This window comes from Molossus molossus, unplaced genomic scaffold, assembly GCF_014108415.1.
Source record: "Molossus molossus isolate mMolMol1 unplaced genomic scaffold, mMolMol1.p scaffold_m16_p_8, whole genome shotgun sequence".
NCBI lineage: Eukaryota > Metazoa > Chordata > Mammalia > Chiroptera > Molossidae > Molossus > Molossus molossus.
This window is the reverse complement of record NW_023425402.1, coordinates 54,122,060-54,147,878: the sequence shown is the minus strand read 5'-3', so window position 1 is coordinate 54,147,878 and position 25,819 is coordinate 54,122,060. Positions and strand designations below refer to the sequence as shown.

The 25,819-nt window shown below is 38.8% G+C and overlaps 1 protein-coding gene across 1 annotated transcript in view; it reads right to left on the bottom strand.

Moving 5' to 3' along the window:
* The window catches only part of SIM1 (SIM bHLH transcription factor 1), a 72,918-nt gene that overhangs the window by 17,068 nt on the left and 30,031 nt on the right, over positions 1-25,819 (bottom strand). Inside the window, exon 10 of the mRNA XM_036249001.1 lies at positions 11,206-11,374. Within this exon, the coding sequence (XP_036104894.1) occupies positions 11,206-11,374 (169 nt within the window). The remainder of the gene's footprint in view (positions 1-11,205; positions 11,375-25,819) is intronic.

Here is a 25,819-nt window from a genome sequence, read left to right as displayed (position 1 = left end):
CTGTAAATGATCAAGAATATCCCAAATTGCATAGATAATGCAGAAGTAGCTCCAACCCACTGAGTGAATTCAGAGTCTCCAGGACCAGTAGCCAGTTTTTATGGTCATCGTCTATTATGGACTTCCGACATAAACCAAGTCCACTTCCATCCTTTCACCGATATTCTCACTCTGGTTTTTCACATACAAGTGGCAGATTAGATGGATACAGGTGGTGCCACCTGTTCCAACGCCTTACTGCAGCTTTATGTGATTGTCCACTGGTTTATTCTGGGTCTGGACAAAGGACGGGCTGCCCAAGATGCTCTTGGCAGTGTCCTAGGATGGAGCCAACAGCTTGGAGGCATATTATGAGCCTTCTGCACAGTGAAAGAGATCTATCAGATTTGTAATTTTGTGAAAAGGAACTGAAGCTCAAAGGCCCTCTACTGAGTTCATAAATTTCAAACTGCTGTATGTACATGGATGGACCTACTTTTCTTCTTCTAAGGCTAAGACCAAGCTCAGTAAAATAAGGAAAACTATCATATTAAATTATCTATTAAACAATATACATCAGGACTCTGACCTTCAAACACAGCAATTTGATGCACTATAATATGCTAAGAGGATTTCCTAAAAAATCTGTGAAAGACGGAAGACTTTAAGAAATCTAGACTTCTTAAAATATTCAAATCCAACGTTCTTAACTCTAGAAGGTTCCCATTGTTAGATGGTCAAAACCCACCAAGAACTGTCAAATAAAGCACAAATAAAGTCTTTAATTTCCTGTTTAGTTTTAACAAAATTTGATTTTATATATTTAGTTAAAATTAATTTTCCTGTATACATTTTGATGGTGGGTTCAGCCATTCCCTTCTCGGTTCAGCTGGGCGGCAGAATCGCAAATTTCAGCCATCACTCCATTACGCCAGAAACAGACTTTTCATTTGATTTAGCACAGCTCTTTCTCCCGCTACCCAGTTTCTTATGACACTACGTCTCCCCCAGATCCAAACCATCCTATGCTATGAAATAGAGATGTGTTTAACATGAATTAAAGACCGTGGCCTCACAGCCAGGGCTCTGTGGGGATGAGAGGTGATGCTGCAGCTGTGATTTGGGGGGGGGGGTAGGATTTAAGCTCAACAGGAAAGGTATCCTCAAGGAGAGGACACAGCAGACTCCAGTCAGAGTGGAGAGCTGATGTGAGGGGAGCTGAGGGGGCAGGCAGAGGAGAAGCTGTAGCCTGGGTCAGACTGTAGAGATTGAACCTCATTCTATAACCAATAAGGAGTTTCTGTAGGTTTTTAAATAGGGCCAGGGGTAAGGCTGAATGAGTTGAGTACATGACAAAAATTACTTTCAGAAAGTTTACTCTGGCAGGAAGGATCAGAGACCAAAAGAACAATACGGAGAACAATAAAGTAGTCTAAATGTGATGGACTGTTCTGGAGAATCTGGAACCAGAAAAGACAGTGGGGATGGGGCAGAAGAAGAGCCAGGGACCGAGAAACATCATGAAGGAACATGACCCTCATAGGTCTTTTATTTCCAGAAGATCAAAAACCAACCCAAACAAGCAAACAAAGACTTAAGAGATCTTTCCCTTCCATATAGAAATCCATCCCTCATAGAGTATACTATTACTAAAGATGTAGTAAAAAATGTATACAGCTTATTAAAAGAAGAATAAGACAGTGGCCCGGCTGGTGTGGCTCAGTGGTTGAGCGTTGACCCATGCACCAAGAGGTCACTGGTTCAATTCCTGGTCAGGGCACATGCCCAGGTTGTGGGCCAGATCCTCAGTCAGGGGCATGCAGGAGGTGGACAATGTTCTTGCTCATTGATTTTTCTATCTCTCTCCCTCTATCTCAAAATCCAATAAAGAAAAAAAAAATTTTTTTAAATAAGACAGTGACCAAGAATGCATCTACCAATCATGGAAACTGAGCTCTGGAACCAGGGATGTGCCCATAAACAAAGACACGTTGCTAAGATGGAAGACAGAGCCAAACAACATTTCTTGCACAGACATGCACGCCAATGCAGTTATTTTGTACTTAAGACACACACACAGCAAATACCAGCTGACATACCTTTCCACTGTTGCACTGGAGATGACAGAGGGGTCATGACTAGAAAGCCCACTTCAGGACAGGATGTGGATAGTTCCCTGCCCCTAGAGTGTGAGCCAGAGAGTGCCTGTTCATAGTCTTATTCTAGAGAAAGCCTGTAGCTTCCACCACATCTAACTCCTTCTCAGCACCTAGGTGCTTGATTTGCATGGAAGGATTTGGCACTTGTGAAACCATCTCTAGATTGTTTGCATGCATATCTTTTGTCTTTTTACATATGTTATAAATTCCTTAGAAGCAGACTATTTTCCCTCCTATGGTTTTTATACCTCTACAGACAACTAACATATTATTCCCACTCTTTTTAAATGTATCTATTTATTCAATTGTTCCATTAACATTTAGTGAGTAAATATGTGGAAGGCACCATACTAGATCCTGGGGCAGGTGGGGGATAGTGAAAAACAAACAGACATGGTTACTACATTCAACAGAGGAGATATGACATATCTATAAGGTGGTAGAATATACAGTATTCTAAACAGTTCAAAAAGAAAGATATAACTCAGTTACATATCAAGAAAGAGATAGCACTCAATGTGGATGTTAGCAGATAGGCAGAATTTTGGAAAATCCATGAGCTCAAGCATGGAGGTAGAAAAGGACAAGACATTCAGCAAATAGTGAGTACATGGGTCTGGCTGGATCACAGGGTTCAGGTAATTTAGGAGCCAATCATAGGTGACCTTGAGTGACCACTAGAGCTGTAGAAGGTCTGCAAACAGACATGATCAGTGGTCTTTTAAGGTCAATCTGGGAGGCAGGGCAGAGTAGAGAGGAAAATTTCCCAAACTGGGGAGAAAATTAAGATGTGTTGCAATCCTCCACTGAGGGAGCTCTTAGGACACTGGTGATGGGAAATGAAGGGTAAATGAGTGAAGAGAGAGAAACCACAGCTGGGAGATGGAGCATGAGTCTGGTCCTTGAAAGGGCACCCAAGGGGTGTAGGGCTTTATTAACTGTCATCTCATAGCCCCACTGCAAACCCTACAAACAGGAATAAATTTGAACCCACTGATAACTCCCGATGGCATGCAGATCACTAGGCCTAGAAGTTCTTCTATCTCAGCTTCCAACTCCCACCTCCAGACCACTGCTGATAGGGCAGGTCAGCCCCCAACACACACACCAGCACAGCCACCGCCACTGCCACCACCTCATGCCTTTGTTACATATATGCCACACAGTTTACATCCCCATTTCCTTTGTTATCTCCTCACTGAGTCTACAAGCCCTCCGGGGCAAGGACTCTATCCCCAGAACATCTCATCACTCCCCTGTTTCTTTCTCCACCTTTGTGAGCTCCTCCTTTTTTTCATCCATTCACTCATTCAGTATCTACTAAGGACTTCCGGGTACCCAGGGCAATCGGGTTCTTAAGAGCAACATCTCCTGTCCTAACGGACCTTAGAATCCTCATTAACTGCCCCCTAAATTTTCTTCCTTTCATCTCATTTTTGCTAAGTTTCATTCCACCTCCCTCATTGAAGTCACTGTTTCTGTTTTCTTTTCATTGGTCATTTCTTATTCAATAATGTCCTGCTGCCTTGCTTATAAATCTAATTTGACTAAATCTAGCCACCTGTTTATTTAAATTCTTGTGAGATTTGTTGTCATTGCATTCTCACTCTTGGGAACAATTTTATGTGACATATATCACTATATGTTGTAACAATATAGTAAAAATCAACAAAACATTCAATGTATCTGCCCACTTGAGTAAACTAAAAAAAGAAAAGCATATGGTCTTATAATCCATATACCTAGTTTATCTACTATAATTATGGACCATATACACTCAGGCTTCAAAGCAAGGCGAAAGACAAAAAAATCTCCTATAGTGGCTTAGGGAGACTAGACCAGAAACCACTTCTGCTTCTCCACATTGTTATTTCCTTCCATCTCATCACCCATTCTATCCATCATACTGCCTAAAACATCACCTGTCTCCGTGGACTCTCTTAATCAGACTGCTCCTTTACCCTGCACATTTCCTCAGCAAGTTCATGTGTCCTTTATAGCAGACTTCACTAGCCTGTTTCAAATAGGCACCTGTGCTCAGGGAGGACCGAGAAGCTGGGTTAGTGACTGTTAAATTTGGGAGTCTAAGAAAGCTGAATAATGGGGAAATGTGTGACCAGGGAGTGATTTATAAAGCAATCATGGAGAAAACCTGTTAGTAATCAGGGAAGGGTGGGCACCAGCCAACAGCCCCTGGGTGCCTCTGTTGGCCCATCCATATAATATTTAACTAAATGCAAGAGTTAGTAAAAACCAAAGCACAAAACTGTAACACAGAGGTCTCTCCTTATTGAGCAAAATGTTTTTGCTAATGAAGATGACCTAGAAAGACCATAAAGGCCACTCTAATAATCTGATATTTCTGGAGAAAAAGGAGACTAACCTCAAGTTTATACAAAGTCAGAAAATATAAACAAGGCTGTATTTTTTGAGAATAGTGTATATTCTGTACAGTGTAAGAATTATACTGCGCAGTGTAAGAATTTCTGAAAAGATAACTTCATTTGTTTGCAGTATGTATTAAAATCTTTTTGTTGTTAATGGTTAAGGATTACATATTTTCATGTTACATGCAAAACATGAAATGAGGGAACATCTGCCCTGGTAGTGGTAGAAATACTATGTATAAGGAAATACTCTAATTAAGAAATATGTATAAGGAAATACTCTAAGAAATCTTGGTCCTCCTTTTCTCTGTAATTTAAAAAAGCAGCATTGCACTCACTGTATTGTTGAGGCCAGACAAACCTTTGCAGAGTGTTTCTACTGTTACCAAAATGAAGCCAGGTTGCTGGCAATGAAAATTAAGAGGGTTCTGAGGAATTATTTAGACAACAGATGTGGAGTAAAACCTGCAAGTGTTACAGTGTATCTCCAGCAAGTGATTAAATACTTTCAGCTTTCAGAAGCATACACTGACGCATGCATGCACTGTTGTTATGGAACTCTATAGTGGATTGGTTATTGGTGACTAGGGAAAAAACAAAAGGAGGGCAGGATGGTGCAGTAAAGCAGGAGGGTACATACTGTCTGTAAAAAAACGGCACAGCTGTAAACATGCCAACGTGAGAACTTTAAAAAGAAAATGGAATCAGGGGGCAATTTTTTCCTGATAGACATGGCTAAATCAAGGCAAGACAACTTCTACTGTGTTAGAGTAGCTATGACTACTTCCATAAAAATAGGTGAAAAATATTTTAGCAATCACTACTAGCAGTTACAAGCGATAAGATCTAAGAAATAAATTCTATACTCAATATTTAAATTTCAACATAACTGCCCAGCTACTGTGGCTCAGCGGACTGAGCATTGTCCCATGGACTGAGAGGTTCTGGTTCAGTTCCAGGTCAGGGCACATGCCTGGGTTGCAGGCTTCATCCCCAGCAGGGGGCGTGCAGGAGGCAGCCAATAAATGTTTCTCACATCAATGTTTCTATCTCTCCCTCTCTAAAAAAAAAAACAATAAAAATATATTTAAAAATAAATGAAATTCAACAGAACTATAAAAAAATAAGTTACTATTTTATGAATATAAATCTAATAACAATGAAATACAACTGTCCTATGGTAAGACAGCCACTATACAGCAGTATAGTAGCTATCTTCAGTGTCTTTGGAAATTAACTATAATAATTCTTAAAACAAATTTTCCAAAATCATTCAAAACAATTCTATTTTGACCTATCTTGTCCCAAGTAATATATAGAGGTACAAAGGTGATTGAGTCATTCATTAAGTGACTCTAATATAATCAAGTCTAAAATCATTCCCAAGGGCATCTCATACCAGAGGGGACCTGAAAGTTCATCTACTACTGCAGACAAACTGGGTGGTAGCAGTGAATTACAATTTGTGCATGTTTCACATGTTTAAATAAGGGTATCTAAATAATTCCAAAAAGCGGTGTTGCTATTTGCCATTCTTCAGACATGTGTTAGAAATTTCTAGATATGTCTTAATACATTACAGAGCAAAGAACTGAATAACAATATAGATAGAATCATTGAAACACCATTTTTATAACTAATACAAGGCATAAGCATGTTACCATATGAGGTCAGGTTTGCTCTGGAAACTACTTTAAAAATCTGATGGAAATTTACATACTAAAAATATGTATATGGAAATCAACAAAAATATTTTTTCTCTTTCATTTTGAGAAAGTATTTAAAGTTAAATACAATTAAAAGCTTGATCATTCAGTGGTTAAATTGCATTTATTATGTGTCAATAATACGTAAATGGAATTCCGTACACGTGTGTATTAGCTAAAAAAAGTAAACTTTATTTTTTACTAAAGTATAGTTAATATACAATATTATTAGTTTTTAGGTGTACACCATAGTGATTCAGCAGTTCTGTTCCTTACAATGTGATCGTGACAATATTAGTAACCATCTGTCACCATATAAACTTATTACAATAATACTATTTCCCTATGCCGTATATTACATCCCCATGAGTTTTTCATATAACTGGAGGTTTGTACCTCTTATTCCCCTTCACCGTCTTCACCCATTCTCCCACCACCCTCTGGCACCATCAGTTTGTTTTCTGAATATATGAGTCTATTTCTGTTTTGTTTTGTTAGATTCCACAAATACATGAATTCATGCAGTACTTGTCTTCCTCTGTCAACTCATTTCATTTAGCATAATACCCTCTAGGTTCATCCATAGTGTTGCAAATGACAAGATTTTCTCCTTTGTATGGCTGAGTAATATTCCACATCATATAGATACCATATCTTGCCCTGGCCAGTTTTGCTCAGTGGTTAGAGTGTCGGCTCGCGGACCCAAGAGTCCCAGGTTCGGTTCCTGCTAAGGGCACGCACCTCAGTTTGCCCCGGCCCTGGCTGGGGTTGTTTGGGTGGCAACCACTCGATGTGTGTCTCTCACATAGATGTTTCTCTCTCTCTTCCTCTCTCTATCCCTCCCACTCTATCTGAAGATAAATGCACAAATGTCCTCAGGGGAGGATAAAAAAAAAAAAAGATACCATATCTTCTTTATTCATCATCTACCAATGGGCACCTAGGCCACTTCCATATCTTGCTATTATGAATAATACTACAATAAACATAGGGGTGTATGTATCTTTTGAAAAGGCAACATACTGAATGGGAGAAGATATTTGCAAGTGATACATCCAATAAGAGGTTAAAATCCAAATATACATAAAGAATTCATATAACTCAACATCAAAATAACAAACAATTATCCCTGGCCAGTTTGGTTCAGTGGTTAGAGCATTGGCCCGCAGAACAAAGGGATGCAGGTTTGATTCCCAGTCGAGGGCATGTACCTGGGTTGCAGGTTTGATCCCCAGCCCCAGTCGCGGTTGTGTGGGAGGCAATCAATCAATGTCTCTCTCTTACATAGATGTCTCTCTCTCTCCCCCCACCCTTCCTTTCACTCTATCTAAAACAAAAAAAACAAAACAAAAAAACAAACAAACAAACAAAAAAACCCACTAGAAAAATATCCTCTGATGAGGATTAAAATAAATAAAATAATAAATAATCCAATTAAAATGGGAAGAAGACCTAAAAAGACTGTTTCTTCAAAGAATCATACAGATAGCCAACAGATATATAAAAGGATACTCAATATCACTAATCATCAGGGAAATGCAAATCAAAACCACAATGAGATATCACCTTACACCTGTCAAAATGGTTGTTATAAAAAACACAACAAATAACAAGTGTTGGTGAGGATGTGGAGAAAAAGGAGCCCTCATGTACTGTTGGTGGGATTGTAAACTGATGCAGCCACTGTGGAAAACAGTATGGAGGTTCCTCTAAAAAATAAAAATAGAACTACAATACAACCCAGAAATTCCACTTCTGGGTATTTATCTGAAGAAAAAGTTAGCTTTAAAATATAATTTCAAAGTAAATCTATAATAACTAAAATATATCTATAACAAGAAGAGGTGCAAACAGCCAAAGATAGCAACGTATCCATTTTCCTGTACAATGCCTCTTACTTCAGTCAAGACATTTGGTTCCTACCTTCACACACTCACACCAGGATTATTAACCTCAGTCTCCTAAGCAGTTTGTTTTGCTTAAATCACATTAATGCTCTGATTTTCTACTCAAAACCTTTACCAGTTCTCCACAAAACAAGCTCTAAACACCATGGCCTAGCACATATAACATCTAGTCCATATCCGCAGGGACCTACCCTCCTCCACTTCACCTCCAAGCCCAATCACACAAACAATGCATTCCTGAATTTCTTCATAGTCTTGGTCATCCTGAAGTATCCTCTTCTTTCCCTTATGCCCATATACTTGAATTCTACCCTCAGAACCAGCTCACCTACAACACACTCTCCATCCATCCAGGCTAGAGTCTCTGTAGCTGACACCACTCATAAAGCCCTTTGTATACACCACCTGCTACTTATTCCAATTGCATTACAAAATTTAAGGACACTTCATGTACCACTTCTTCATATTCCAGCACCTTTTACCTAACCTCTACCCTCCTTAATTCACCACAGTGGCCAGCATAGCATTCTGCTGATGCAGGTGCTCACTTACCATCTACTGACTCAAAGATGTAATGCATGAAAATTAAAAATTAAGTGTCCCTTAATAATTGAAGGATAATATGAACCAAATAAAACTATTGAGAAGCTGAATATTTTTTCTTTATAATTTCTGAGGATTTGGAATTCAAGATGACGGTACTAAGTTGTTTTCTTTCAGCAGAAACAGTAATGAGTTTACTGTGGATGTCATGCTTTTCCAATGTGTCCCCAGAGGATCCTCTGCTCACCCCATGACAATTCACTACAAATGCCTGCTCCCTTGTATATCAGCAGCCCATGTAGTAGGAACTCAGTCAGTGATTGACCCAGCACCATGATTATCTAAAGTAAACACAATTAAAGAATAATCTTTACTAGATATAAATGTTAAATATACTTAATTCATGACTGTGCAATTTCAAATAAGACATATGGCCAAAATTCTAATGTCTATATTTATATATGTATTAACCACAAAAATGAACATACAAACGTCAAGAGAAATCATATGTGGACATATGTGTGTGTGTGCATGATTTTTTTTTTTTTTTTAAATGTAGCCCCATAATTAACTGTGCCTGGGGTCCTGTTTTTACTTTTTTTTTTTTTTTTTATCCTCACCCAAGGACATTTTTTGTTCAGGTAGAGCGGGAGGGAGAGAGAGAGAGAGAGAGAAACATCGACGTGAAAGGGACACATCGAGTGGCTGTGTGTGCATGATTTTTATACTTCTTAGAATATTTCTAGACTAAAGCACAACTTTGGAGAGGGAAAATTAGGGGATAAAAGGGGATACTTTACTTTCCACTATTTTGTATTACTTTTTTATAAACCATGGAACATGTATAACTTTCAAATTAACACACACACAAGAAGCAACCTAATTGCACTTAAAACATTATTTTAAATGAGTAGTTACTCTACTGTTAAAGAAAACTAATAAAAATTCTAAACATTAAGAGCTGAGCATGAAAGAAAACATAGACTTAGTGAAGTTTTGGAAGTTCAATGAGGAGATTTTTTTTTTTTTTTGGCTTAATTTCTATACAACAGACAAATTCCTTTAAATTCTTTCATCTATGTGTCCAACACTATTATGTATTTAAGGATAGAATTATCAAAATACAGAATCCATTCTTTCAAGTAGTAAAAGAGAAAGTAAAACTTCCCAAAGGATAAGATACTAATAGAAAAGCTTCTCAGATGTTCAATAAAAATTCCTCCTCCACAGTGATTTTAATTTAAGTGACTTTATAAGTAGATTGCTTGGTCCTCATAACAGAAGGTGTCCACTGAAAAACGTTTAGGCATCACACATCTACTTCAGTCCCTTTTGTCAGAACAAACAAATCTAGTCTTTTGTGGGAGATTTTAAACAACGTGACGTGAGTCACCTAAAGCCATGGTCTCATCTTCATATACTAAGCCACTAAAATAGTCTAGCAAATAATCGCTTCTTAGTGACCATTAGGTCAATGAATGACATTTCTCCAAAGAGTATACACTTGTAGAAATCAACAGATTAACATGCTCTGATAAGTAAGAAAATAATCCTTTCTGTATGCACCAGATTGCCATTTTTACATTAAAAATACATTAAAATGAGAAAGACCACCTTGATGAAATGACTGCAAATCCAGTTTGATTTTATACTAGCCCACAGATTATTTCCTGTGTTACTTGAATAAACTGCAAGACATTTGATGGGATGCCCTTAAAGAGCAGGATGGAAGTGAGGTGGTCACAGAACACTGGGAGTAGGGAATTCCCAGTTCTGTCCTGCTCCCTTCAGACCAGGAGAGGTTGTGTACACACTTTGACACAGTCTAGTTTCTATACCTCAGTGACTGATCAGAAAAACAATTTTTTCCTTCCAAGAATCAGAACTCATCTTTGTACCTTGCAGTGTTTCTGGAATGCCTCCTCTGGGTCTCATCAGCTCACCACCTTGCAAAGATGAGAAGAGTTGCTTTTCCTACCACTCCTGCCATCTGGAAGACCCTCTCTGTTTCATTCCTCCCCATAAATACTCCATCTGTGCTCAAATCTCATGATGAAATGCATCCTTGATCCTTTGCCTCCGCTTCTTAATTTCCTTTGACTTTTGTTCCTGTCCTTAGATTCAATTCTTCTACATCAAGCTCTTGTTTTCCATATTTTGCTATGCTGGGCACATCTTTCTGGTTAATCATTGTGGGGGGAAATTTTGGATCAATCTCCTTCAAATAACAAAGTTATAGTTCTGACTGCAGACTGAGACTCTCACAACCTTTATATAAAAGCAGTAAACCACAAGATCATTTCAGATTTTTACTAGCATGGTTATTTTAAAGAAATAACAGGAGAAAGAAAATAGTTTTAGAAAGCTTTCCAGATTTATAGACGTTTTAAATTTATTAAAACCAGGTAATTCATTCCAAACTGTTTTCATACTTCTTCCACAATGAGACCAAATGAGGACACACACACACACACACACACACACACACACACACAAGAAATTTGTAGAATGGCAACGCACATACCTGAGGGTATGGGGAAGTCCTGGATTTTGATTTTGAACTGGAGAGTCTGGACTTGGCCCCTTTCCTGTTGTCAGGCATGGTAGGCGTGGAGCTACTGGCATAGGAGAAGGTTGGTTTGGAGGCTGAGATCTGATCCAGGGAAAGTTGCAGCCCTTTGTACTCGGTATCCCTGCAGGGTGGGAGGACATAGCCCTTAATCAGCCACCACAGGCAATGGAATTCATACATTCTCTCACCAGGAATGACAGTAATCTGCATTTGAAAAGGAAGCAAGCAGTAGTTGACCATATAACTGGTTTCCACAAACAGCTTAATTATTTTAGAAATGTCTAACATTTACCTAATGTGTATGAATGTAGCTGCCACCTATACCACAGCCAAATTATACTATATGCTCATGAAAATTTTTGGATTAAATTTTTTTTCATTATTCTTAAAAGTAGGAAAATAACTCTAATTCAACTTCTCCGAACTTTTGTGTTCTCATTGGTTAGACATGGATTATAAATCCTACTCAGACAACTGCCCATTTGAGGCTATCTGATTATTGGCAAGAAGAATGTCTTCTACCAGCTGTTCAAGATCAATAATTCTGATAAACATTCCAAATATTCTTACAGCTAGAAAATTAATGTAGCCTGGTTTATAAATAAGTTAAAAACCACTAATTCGGTTACCTTAGGGTACATTTTATCGCCAGGTCTTTGCATTCCTTCCTTCATTCAGTAAATATTTATTACGCTCCTAATATATATTGTGCTCTGTCGTGATGAAAGGATAGTAAACATGTAAAGCCCTTGTCCTCATGCAGATGACAATCTAATTGGGAGAAGAACCAGTAAACAAATAAACAAGCATAACTGCAGACTGATATGAAGGGGATGAAGAGTATATCCCAGAGAGTTCACGGCAAAACTACTCCTTGAGGTCCTTCGGGACCAAAGACTGCAGCCTTGGCCCCGCGCACAGCTCCCCCCTCAGTCCATTCCAGGCAGCGGAGCATCTCGCCTGACTCCTTGGTTTTCATGAGAGGATAGCAACCCTTCCCACTGGCGGCCAAAATAAAATGTTTCAGAGTCTTCTTTATGAGGACTCGTGGGAAAATTTTCTCTCAGGTTCCAGAACTAGCTGGGCTGCTCCTGGGTGTTTGATTTCTTTTTATTTTATGAACACTGTGAACCATACAGCTCATCATGTTTCGCTCTCTGCACTGGAAGTCAAGAAGCCCCGAGTCCAATTTGCAACCATGTCTAGCAAGTGAACAAGTCTCATGGCAGGCATCTGTGCAACAGCCTCCACTGGCTTCCATTACTTTTCTTACCTTATTCTTCCTTTTCTTTAATGGGTTCACCTTTTGAAAATGTCGATGTGCACTCTAATACTCTTTGGATTAGGATGGGTATATAAAATATAATAAATTAATAGCAGTATATATGTAAAAGTAAGTGACTGGCAGATTTCTATGGGTCAACAAATATTCATTTACCTTTTATTCTTTTCCCCTATTTAGTCTTCTACAGAGAGTTCAGGGAAAAGCAAAAGTATAATTCAGGCAATAAGTCCCTCAAGTGATTAGGAACAGAAACCAGCTAAAACAGGTTCAGTAATATCCCTGCCAGAAACTACAGTCTAGTGATTATGTCGGCAAATTACAATGGCTTCATATCAAATAGTCCATCTACTCAGTACAAGTAAAAAAAAATTCTCCTACGTGAGCAACAAAAATTTAGAAGATGAGCATGCAGCCCTGGCCGGTTTTGCTCAGAGGGTAGAGCATCAGCCTGTGGTCCAGAGAGACCCAGGTTCGGTTCCCGCTAAGGGCATGTACCTCGGTTGCAGTTTGTCCCCAGCCCTGATTGGGTCATGTGGGTGGCAACCACTCAATGTGTCCCTTTCACGTCGATGCTTCTCTCTCTCTCTTCCTCTCTCTCCCTCCCACTCTATCTGACAAAAAGTGGAAAAATGTCCTCAGGGGAGGATAAAAAAAAAAAGAAGAAGATGAGCATGCAATTTGTCTTTCAGGCTGGGGAAGTCTGATCACATCCCTGGTCTGCTTTACTGCTCTAACCAATGCCTCCTAAGGACAACACAGACTGACACTCCCTGGTCAGATGCAATGCCGTCCAAAACATGGAAATGTGACTCCCACCTCTTTTTCTGACAATACCACAAAAAGTTCCTTCATCAGCCCCTCACTTCATCCAAAATAGTTCTCCCCAAACCGACCTTACACTTTCCTGACTCTCTCTTCCCCGAAACATACCTATAAAAATCCTCTTATAAAGAATGACCTTAAATGCCATTTGCCTGTATGAAGCCCTTCCTGACTGCTAGCCTTATTAATTCCTTCAATACAGGCTACTGAGTGTCTATGTGGGCTGGGTTCCAGGGGCTGCAGAGACATCAATGAACAGAAGGACTAAGTCGCTACCCTCATAAAGAGGGCATCAGGGCCGGTTCCTGAGGGAAGCAGGAAGGGGACCAAAAATAATCTTTCTCCTCCTCTAACCTTATTTTTCAAGTGATTATGTGTTATCTTTCCCAGTGGGTTCTAAGTTTTAGAGGTCAAGAATCAAGAGATATTTTGTTGTATTCCAATGCCATTTGTACAATATTTCACATAGATGGGAGAGGGAAAAGATTCACCTGCAACTAAGAAAGAACTGTTTCCCCTGATGACTACTAATAACTTGTGACCCAACAGCCTTTCTCTGTGGGAAAAGACCCTTGTACCTCTAAGTCCCCTCACCCACCTGCCCTGAGAGCACATATGTGTGACCACCCAGGCAAGCTGGGCTGAGAGAAGGTCTCCAGCAACACGTGGGCATCTTCTGCATCGAATGTAATCCTATCCACAGGACAGAGGAATATCCATCCCGTCCCTGCCTGACTGGCCCTAGACTGACAGCAAAATTCATGCACTCCTGAAATTATGGCTAAGTAATTTTGTACACTCATTCTTAACGCAACGTTTTAGCTCAGGGACTTCATTGTTGCAATCAGAGAGTAAACAAGAATTCACTTTTCTCTTGCACACTTTCAAACTCCACAAGGATGCATCTCAACTAATTGAAAAAGATTTCCCACAATTTTTGCATAGTTTCCAATGATAGAAACACTCCTAATTAAATAAGCTTAAATAATATTTTTAAACCAATAAATGATTTAAAATAATAAATACTAACCTGAGAATTCTAATATATGATTTAAGAAAATACCCTTGATAAATTTATTAAAATGCTTATTTTTTCAAACACATCAGAAAATCCAAAAAATAATCCAGCAAACTTTAGAGAAGACCATGAAGTCAGGTAGATCAAGGCTTGAGCCACTTTCTATGTAACAACCCATCTAGACATCAATTTCTTTTTCTTTTTTTTTTCTTTTTTTTTTATCCTCACCTGAGGACATTTTTCCATTTTTTATTCAGGTAGAGTGGGAGGGAGAGAGAGGAACAGAGAGAGAGAGAGAAACATCGATGTGAAAGGGACACATCGAGTGGCTGCCACCCGCACAACCAACCAGGGCCGGGGACAAATTGCAACCGAGGTACGCGCCCTTAGCGGGAACCGAACCCGGGTCTCTCAGGACCGCAGGCCGACACTCTAACCGCTGAGCCAAACCAGCCAGGGCTCAATTTCTTCTTTGTAACTCATAGGGATGTGGGGAGGTTTAGATGAAATATTATATGAAAAATTCATAATACAGTGCTCAGAACATAGTAAATGTTCAATAAATAGTAAGAACTATTTCTTAACTCCCACATTTTGTGGTACTTTTTCACTTCCAATTTCCCCAGAACAACAGTGTACTTTGTTAGCAACTGTAATCCATTTCATTACAAATACCTTCTTCTGCTGTATTTCTTTCTACCTCAAACTCATCTTAATTTGCTCTATTATTTTTTAGCCTCTAAATTCCATGGTCAAAATACTTATTATGGTAAGCTCTTTATTGCTAAGTCAGCAAACAGGAACCTTAGAACAACACAGACCCAATACTCTCAGAAGAGTTCAGCCTCCTCAGCTCAAAAGATGTGTTCAAAACTCTAACAGCTCAAAAGATGTGTTCGGATGAAAAGCACAATAAAAAAAAAATACCCACTTAAAGACATTTCAAGTACGGTTGATGTGCTGCCAAGAGGAGCTCTGAATGGCAGATTCACTGAGAACAAAGCATTTGTTTTATTTTTAGAATTCTATTAAATTGAGTATTTCATTTGTATAGATTAAAGGGCTAGCTGCTGATGGGAATCACATTATGAGTTCCATTTCCCTCCTCCAAACTCAGACACAAAGAAGAAAAAGTCTGGCCCTACCTCTCTCCCTGCTCCACAGTGAGGCATGTTCTGGTATCACACACATCCTCCAAGTTAGGTGTATGCATAGCAATGTTTCCCTATAGAACGGGACACATTCAAATGCTTGGGCACACAGAGCTGAGACTCTAAAACAAGTAGGGTGAGGAACTTGACTTAGCTGACTTTAATAAAGGAAGGACACAGCCTGCTTTACTTCTGTAGCTTTCCTGAAAGTGCCATGCTGACCCTGTTTGGGGTCCATAGGTGACTGTCTCAAGGGCAGCTCATGCAGTTCTCCCAAATATGATTGGCATATCGAAAGAGGAGCTGTAACATATACGTTTTGGTGTATTTTTCAAAATAGCTATTGATACCAGTTTACATTTGTTTTCTTTTTCTCCCCTTAATGACTTGTACCCGAGCTGCAGGCATGCTCAGGTGCCTCGGCTCTGAAAGCAGTGTGAAATGGGCAATTTGCAATCGAACACACAGCTTGTCAATCTCACCCATATTTGCACAGATCAACGTAATCCTCTTATTCCATTATGGACAGTCAGAAATCATTCAATTTGCAGAATTAACCATCTGAGTCTACGCTAAACTTTGTAATAGTCATGTACATATGTGGAATTACTCAAATTCCAATAAAATAAAAGGAGCCATCTTTTTACATCATTGGTTTTTTAGCCTTTCCTTAAGCAATATGCCATACCCACTCATGAGGTAAATGCCACCTTGCTTTATGGGAAGCTCAATGTAACACCCTTGCAAAGCAAATAGGAGTTGTCTTCACCACTAAAAGGTACTATCAGTTTCTCAGAAACGCATTAACATTTGTATCATTTCAACTGGGAGACATGCCTCCAATGATGCCCACAGCAGCACGAACATATTTACAACCTTCAAGTGAGATGGAATGAACGCGCAGAGAAAAGGCAACAATGTTTAATCAGTTTATGTTGAGTAAAGAGTCTTTGCTAGAATTTTTCCATACCCTATTCTATTTCCATTTTAGACAACTGAATTTTTCTTCCTGTCACATCAGTTTTGGAGCTGGTCATTCTGGAGCTCTTTTGTTGACTTTGTGTTACATGGCAATTCTTAAAAGATGTTGCCAGATTTCCCAATTGAGCTATTTTTTAAAAAACAGCTGAAGGTGATCAAATTACCGAGGAAAACGTGGAAACAAAGACATACAATTGATTTGGCTCCAAAGGCGCCGACCGAAATAAGCAGAGGATTGCATTAAACCGTGATCGGATTAAGTGGGAATGACTGTGCCTTATACTAAACTTTTTAATTGGATTCTAGAGTCACTGTTACACGAAGTGCATGACCTTCTTTATATTCTGGCAGAGTTCCTCCTGCCTGGCCACTGGGTAAAGCTCCGCAGCAGAGAGACCTACTTTATGCTTCATTTTCAGGCTCCTATGGAGCCCAGCAGAGAGCGCTGACAAGGAGGATCCATACTGTGAGGGGCTCACAGACTAGGACAGTCTGCTGGGAAATTAGGCTAAGGCACCCTTGGAAATGTAATAGTGTCATACTAATAAGTAGATTTGTGTTTGCTTCTTGTGGTTTTCTCCATTTGATTTGGCGGTTTTAGTAGTTCTCAAAAAAGTCTTTGGTGTTACATAAACATTGCCTCTATCTAGAAACATCTTTCTCCTCCGTTTTGTAGGTTTCATCCAACATGTTGTGGAGTGGATGGCACTATCAAGGTAAAGGATGGCTTAGGTGCAAAGTCTACTATCACATTGTGATTTCAAGAAGATATGGGTGCAAAAACAACCAAAAAGTAAATCAAAAACTGTAATGTGTCAGCAAAATGTGGCAAACTCAACTATCCTCACAACAGTGACTGTGTAATAGCTTTGTATCACCCCACAACACAAGTTGAAATATAGCTAAACCCAGACGTGCAACCACACTGCATCTGAATGTTACCTCCATGGGCCATAGTGATTGCTCCCTGCTCCTTCCTCTGAGCTCCTACACCATTCACTGCCTCTCCCGCTCGTGTGGCACTTCTAGTTCTGTTTCAGGGGCGATGAATGGCGTATCTTCTCAACCTCCTAAATGTCATCTCTTTTAACAATCTCTGCCTGCTACCAGAACAATATCTTAATAGATTCTTACTTACAAATGATTAACAAGACAATTCTCATTGCAATAAACGTATTCATCTCAAATCCAAATGACTGAATGTTCAGAAAAACTGGTAAATCTTTCTACATAAATGAGAGATACCTACTAAGTAAGCAAATTTAAGTGAGGAGTTTTTAAAATTATATAATTAATAATAATCATTCTGAAATTCTGTGAGGTCCTATATCAAAGAAATGAATTATATGTTATTGTTTACTTGCTATGTATATTAATACAATGCACTTTATTTTTATAACATTATAATTCACAGAGCATATGTGATACTTGGGCAAACTAAAATACTAAATTAATTTCATCCTCAACCTTTTATTTGGAATGATTACAACTGTATTGAAGGAGTGCGGAGGAATAGTACTTTAACACACCAAAGTTCTACAAATTGATAATAAATACAATCTCTCTTCAATAGAAAAATAATAAAAGGATGTAAATAATGCACAGATTGCTGAGAGACAATTTTTTAAAGGGTTAGCCTCACTAGGAATAACCTATATGAATTAAGGCAACTCTCAGATGTCATTTTTGCCTCGCAAATTGGCAAAGATTTTTTTTTAATGATGATAAATCCTAATGAAGATAAGCTGAACTAAATGGGCATTCCTACATATGACCGGTAAGGGAGTATACTGGAAGTGTTTATCAAGAGTCTTAAGAATGTTCATACCGTGAATCCGGTAATTGCACTGCTAGGAATATATCATGAAAAAAATCAAAGATAAGCATCAAAAGTCTATACACAAGGGTGCTTATCAGCATAACTTCTTATATTTCGTTGTATATAATAAAACATTTATAAATAAAAGTAAATAATCAAAGATACCTAGGAATAAATTTAACCAAAGAAGTAAAGGACCTCTTCGTAGAAAACTACAGGTCATTGAAAAAATAGAGGAAGATATAAAAAAAAATGGAAGTGCCCTGGACAGTTTTGCTCAGTGGTTAAAGCATCAGCCCGTGAACCAGAGAGTCCCAGGCTCAGTTACCGCTAAGGGCACATACCTCGGTTGCCATTTGCCCCTGGCCCCAGTTGGAGTAGTGTGGGTGGCAACAACTTGATGTGTCTCACATCAATGTTTCTCTCTGTCTCTTCCCCCCTCTCCTTCCCACTCTATCTGAAGATACATACAAAAATGTCCTCTGGTGAGGACTAAAAAAATAATAATTATAAAAAATTTAAATAATGGAGGCATATAGCTTGTTTATGAATTGGAAGAATTAACATCATTAAAATGTCCATACTACCCAAAGCAATCTATAGATTCAATGCAATCCCCATCAAAATACCAATGACATATTTCCAAAAGTTTATATGGAATAAAAAAAAGACCCCTAAATGCCACAGTAACCTTCAAAATAAAGAACAAAGTAGGAGGGATCATAATACCAGGTATCTGATTATACTACAAAGCCACTGTAATCAATACACCCTGGTACTGGCACAAGAACAGGCATATAGATCAATGGAACAGAACAGAGAATCCAGAAATGGACCCAAGACAATATGCTCAATTAATTTTTGAGCAAGAGCTCAAAAGTAGCAAGAGCATACAGTGGAGTCAAGACAGCCTCTTCAATAAATGGAGCTGGGAAAATTGGACAGCTATATGAAAAAAATGAAGCTAGACCACCAACTTACACCATACACAAGAATAAACTCAAAATAGATAAAAGACTAAAATGTGATTCGTAAATCCATAAAAATCCTAGAAGAAAATATAGGCAACAAAATTTCAGACGTTACACATAGCAGAATTTTCACTGATACAATGTCTAAGGCAAGAGAAATAAAGAAAAAAATGAACACATGGGACTACATCAAACTAAAAAGCTTCTGCACAGCAAAAGAAACAACCACCAAAATGGAAAAGGAACCCACCATATGGGAGAGCATAATTTCCAATGATACAACGGATAAGGGGCTAATTTCCAAAATATATAAAGTACTCAAAGAACCCAATTTAAAAATGGTCAGAGGACATAAATAGACACCTCTCCAAACAGGACATACAAATGGCCAAGAGACATTAAAAAATGCTCAGCCTCACTAATCATCAGAGAGATGCAAATTAAAACAACTATGAGGTATCACCTCACACATGTCAGAATGGGCACCATCAACAAATCATCAAACAACAAGTACTGGCGAGGGTGTGGAGAAAAGGGGACTCTAGTACACTGCTGGTGGGAATGCAGACTGGTGCGGCCACTATTGAAAACAATATGGTGTTACCTCAAAAAATTAAAAAGTAATCTGCTATTTGACACAGTGATCCCACTTCTAGGAATTTATCCTAAAAAGCCTGAAACTCCAATCAGAAAGAATATATGTACCCCTATGTTCATAGCAGCACTATTTACAATTGCTAAGATCTGGAAACAGCCCAAGTGTCCACCAATAGTTGAGTGGATAAAAAAGCAGTGGTACATATACACAATGGAATACCATGCAGCTGTAAGAAAGAAAGATCTCTTATCCTTTGTGATGACATGGAGGGACCTGGAGAGTATTATCCTAAGCAAAACAAGCCAATCAGAGAAAGACAAATATCACATGATCTCACTTATTTGTGGAATATAATGAACAAAACAAACTGATGAATAAAATAGACCCAGAGACATAGAAGTAGAATACAGACTGACAAACCTCAGAAGAGGAGGCGGGGGGGGGGGGGGGCAGGGGAGGGAAGAGATAAACCACAGACCTTATATGTATGTATGCATAACCATGGACATAGACAGCAATGCTGGGGACTGGGCCGGGGAGTGGGGGTGTGGGGGAATCAGGAGGAGGGTGTCAATGGGGGAAAAAGGAGAAATATCTGTAACAAAAATAAATTACTAAAAAAAGAAATAGTATAACATCAAAATAAATAACAAAAACATATATATAATCATGACTTAATTATGGTATACCCACGTAATGAAATACTATGTAGTCATTAAATTTTGTTACTCTAATAACATAAAAATACTATTAATAAAGTAAAAATGTATCTTTATAAAATTTACATGTATAGAATACACATGTATATGTAGCATGTACTATATATTCATGTAGTAAAAGGCACAAAACTAAAATGTTAATAGTGGATATCTAGAACATAGATTAAAGATATTTTGTATTTTTTCTTTATACCTCCCTACATTATCTTTTTTTTTTTTTTTTTTTTCCATTTTTTTGTTCAGATAGAGTGGGAGGGAGGGAGAGAGAGAAAAAAACATCGACGTGAAAGGGACACATCGAGTGGTTGCCACCTATATGACCCAACCAGGGTCAGGGACAAACTGGAACCGTAGTATGTGCCCTTAGCGGGAACTGAACCCGGGTCTCTCTGGACCGCAGACCAACACTCTAACCGCTGAGCCAAATCGGCCGGGCTACATTATCTTAATTTGTTCTATAATTAGCATGTATTACTTTTATAATCAGAAAAACATTTCCTTAAAAAAGAAACATTGAGGCAAATTTCAGGTATTCTCACTTCCTGAATTTCTTTTCTTTGTATTTCCAGGGTTTATTCTTTGTGAATGATATTAAATGACAAAAGATATTATTAAACTTCTTCTTTTTTTAAATTGATTTCAGAGAGAGAGGAAGGGAGGGAGAGATAGAAACATCGATGAACAAGAACATCGATTAGCCGCCTCCTGCATGCCCCCACTGGGGATTTGGCCCACAACCTGGGCATGTGCCCTGACCAGGAATCAAACTGGCGACCTCTTGGTGCATGGGTCAACACTCAACCACTGAGCCACACTGGCCGGGCCTATTAAACTTCTTTCCTATCAGTTCAACTTTCTGGGCACACCATTTATCATTGTAAATGTCCAAATGGCCACATGCTTTATCAGTGCCTACCATCTCACTGACTTTCCAGTCTACTTTCCACCCCTTCCACCTTACAGAATCATCTGTCTCTGAAGGCTTTCATGTGAATTGTGCAACTTTGTATTTCCTTCTTTGGAGAATATAACTTAAATTATTACTTAGAATTAAAAGAAAAGAAACTCTTCCCATATAGTTTTTTAAAGCAATTTAACTTCATGTGAGTTATAAATCGCATGTGTGTCGCTGTTTAAATGAAGTAAACCCTATACTTTGGGGCCACATTTATTGATTTGAGGAACTTTATTTTTTATGCTTAGAAATTCATTCTATATTTAGCTATGAAAGTTTTAGGTATATTTGTGATTTCTCCAGGTCTACGTTCCAAATTCTATTGCTGTTATAGCTTTCCTGTTTCTTATTTTCTTGAGGAGGGGTAAGGGTAGAGGTTGATTTTTAAAGGTTAGATATGAACAAATTAAATGCAAAATGTGCTCACTCTCTCATCAAAGGCATAAATTAAAAACTGTCAGTCTCTTGTCTCACAATCAGAACCCTTCATTTTTTAGCCCATTTCTGGGTAGTGGGGCAAATAAATAGAAAGAAAACATGATACTAATATCAACCAAGTTTTTCTGCTTTAAACATTTTCAATAAATAGAAAATAAAATTCACACATTATTCTGGTCCCCTCTTTACATCTTCTTCCATTTTCTCCCACCCTCCACCCTCGTGTCCGTCTCTCTCTCCTTCCTTGTCATTTATTAAGCTGCTTTCTGTTGCTGTGATCAATCCTCACCTGAAGATACTTTTTCCATTGATTTTTAGAGAGTGGAAGATGGGGGGGGGGGGGACATTGATGTGAGAGAGACACATCAATTGATTGCCTCCTGCACACACCCCGATTAGGCTGGGGATCGAACCTGCAACTCAGGTGCATGCTCTTGACTAGGAATCAAACCCAAGACCCTTCAGTATGAGTCAATGCTCTAACTGCTGAGCAAACTGGCCAGGGCTAAGCTGATGTTTTTCTGATGTATGTTCCCTTTAAAACTCTTCCAAATGCCAGTGATAGATAAGCTATGGGGGAACTCGCCACCTACCACCTTGTACAAGATTGAAGTTTTATTCTCACAGGAACATCTTTTTACCTAGTTCTTCTGACCCTTTCAAGGCTGACTCGGGCAGAAAGGGTGAAAGAAGCACAGTCCAATTTTTAACTCCACATAAACTCCAGGAACAGAAAAGGTACCTGTACTTATAAAGAAATAACATTCCTTCCTATATCACTGGAAAATCTGGATCCCAGACTTAAAGTCACATGGTCCCCAAATTCCCCTTGCATGCAGAGGCCCTGCAGGGCCAAAACCCAAGGTACTGTTGGAAGCTCAGCTCTTTTCTACACAATACAAAGAGATTGGCACTTCTATAGATAATACAGAAGTAGACCCTTAGACTTTAAACTCCTGGGAAAAGATGCAGCAAAAATGATGGCATGATGCTATGTTTTCAAATGTACAGATCTTCATTTGTTTAGCTTAAATATTTTAAAAGATGTCCTATATCATTTATTCTTGATTAAACCTCTTTTAGATAGTTAATCATTAATGGTTTCTTTACAGTTGCTATGCAAACACTTCATTCACACCTATGACATATCAAATCTCACAGACATTCTTTAATTGGATTCATTTATTTCTAATCTCCTTAAGCCCTTACTACTATAATGCTTGACTAAATATACATTAAATTCTACTATTTAAACAGCTAAACTAAATTTGAGTTGTATTTTATGAACAAAAATTCACAATTCAACAAATGTTCTACCATTATTTTTATGTGCCTTAGTATGCAGACACTATTTAAAATTGCCTGATAGATGTGCTGTGTTTCACCAAAATAATTTCTGAATCATTGCTGAAATTTTTGTATTGCCCACTAAAATGCCAAAATTTTCACTGTCTTTATATCTGAAATCAGAGAGCTTATATAATTCTATACAAAATACATAGTTACCAATAGAACCCATTTCCAAAGACAGAATAGGCAGCTGCCTACTTTTATGATTTATAGAACTTAAGAAGTTTTCTTGCCCTCACTCTCACCTCCTGTGCCATGAAGATGCCTCAGTGATGGTCTACTGGCTGATGCTAAAAATTCACTGTTAGATATTTCTTTCTTTGGCTTTAAACAGATGGCTCAGAAAGGAATAATATAGTAAGCCCCATCTGTTATGTTTTTATTGATTCATTTTAACAGTTCTTTTTCCTAGATCAGTGATTCTCCAACTTCAGCATGCACCAGAAGCATCTGAAAAGTTAATTAAAACACAGCTTGCTGGGCTCCACCCCTGAGTTTCTCATTTGTAAGTTTAGGGTGGAACCCACAGGTTTCATTTTTAACAAGCTGACCACCACAGGTGATGCTGATGCTGCCAATCAGGAGACCATACTTTGAGAACTAGAGCAGTTGCTAGCTGGGATGAGAAAAACTAAAGGAATCTGGTGGAAGGGCACCACAGAAGAGAGGGGAAACCACTGAAAAGGGAGAGAACCATTCCAAAGACAAAATTCACACCACCTGACCTCACGGAATACCTTCACCAAACTACTCCCATTCTCACTCAAACTGCTTGTTTCCTCCCAACCTCCTTTTGGGCACCTCCTATTTTACAGACCCCATAACACTGGACAGCTCAGGGCTTGGTCTTCAGGCTGCTTATCTAATAACACCCACTCTCTAATGATCTCATCCATTCTACTGGCTTTACATTCCATAAACTGATGACCCCCCAAGCTCCAGCCCAGACCTCCCTCCTCCACAGACACCCAGATCCAGCCATCTACCTGAACCGTCCACTCTGATAAAAGACAGGCATCTCAAATTAAACATTCTTAATTACTGCACCTATCTACAAATCTGTTCCTTCCAACCAATCACCTAAATTGCTCAAGCTAGAAACCTAGGTGCTATTATTGAGTCCTCATTTTTCACAACTCATAGCTAATCCTTCTGCAAACCCCAACTGTCTTTCTTCAAAACTTGTCCTCAATCTGACCTTTCATTACCTCCCTCTTTCAAGCCATTATCTTCTCTTACCTAGGCAGTTACAATAATTTCCCAACTGGTTTCCAGGCCTCTGCCCTCTACCCTCTGCAAAGCCTATTCTTCACACCAGCCAGAATAATGTTTTCATAGCTTAAATCATTTCATGCCATGCCTTTGCTCAGAACTCTCCAATGGCTTCCCAAAATCTTCAAGACATTGCCTGACTCCCTATGCTAACATCATCACCTTCCATACTTCACCTGCCTTTCTTTGCTCCAGCTGCAGTAACCTTCTCTGTTCATCAACTTGCCAAGCTGGTTTATACCTCAGGGCCTTTGCACTTGCTTCCCACTGCTGGGAATGTTCTCCTTGCAGGTCTCAGCATAGCTCCTTCCCTCCCTTCATTCAGGAATCTTTGAGGTCTTCCCTAACCACTTCCATCTCTTTGTACTGCTTACTTTTTTTCTTTTCATTCCCTAACACTATGTGATATATTTGTTTATAAGTACTATCTATTTCTTCCCACTAAAATTTATGCTCTGCGAGGGAAGGGATCTTGTCTGTCTTGGTCACACCACAGCCCTGGCACAGAGAAGGCACTGGAGAAATACTTGCTGAGCAAATGCAAGAACGATCCTATTTACCATAGAGAGAAATACACTCTGCAACATTTCTTATCGTCTTTTTAATTACAGCAATAGAAATTAAGCTGATTCTAATGACAGAAATTTGTTTATAATGAAGGTCCTATTGAGTTGACAGAGAAGAGACACAAAAAGAGAAGAGATGATAATGTAAAATGCCATGTAGCATCTCTAAATATTTCCCTCTGGTTTTCAATTAGCCCTCACAATAAAATGCTACCCTGCCCTTTGCTATTTTTTAACTGCTCTAATTGGAGGAATAAAATTGACACCCACTCTGCCCTTCTCCTGGGCTTCGGCCTTCCAGCATTCCTGTGCTATGACCCTGCAGGTGTCCATTACCCAAATCCAGCACAACAAATACTCCACTTCGCTGGGGCTGTAGTAAGATTTCAACAGCTAATGGAAATACTGTGACTTCCAACAATATTAGTCTCTTAACAGCTTATCAAAATTAAAATGAAAAGCCTTTTGTTGCATTTGGTGAGTTCTGAAAAAAAAGCTGCTCTTTTCCTGTCGGATATTAGGAAACCAGTATCAATTAACGGGAGTGTTGAAAGAAGTCAATCTTGTGGGTTCTTACCTTCAGCAACCAGAACACATTACAGTCATCACTAGCACAGAGAG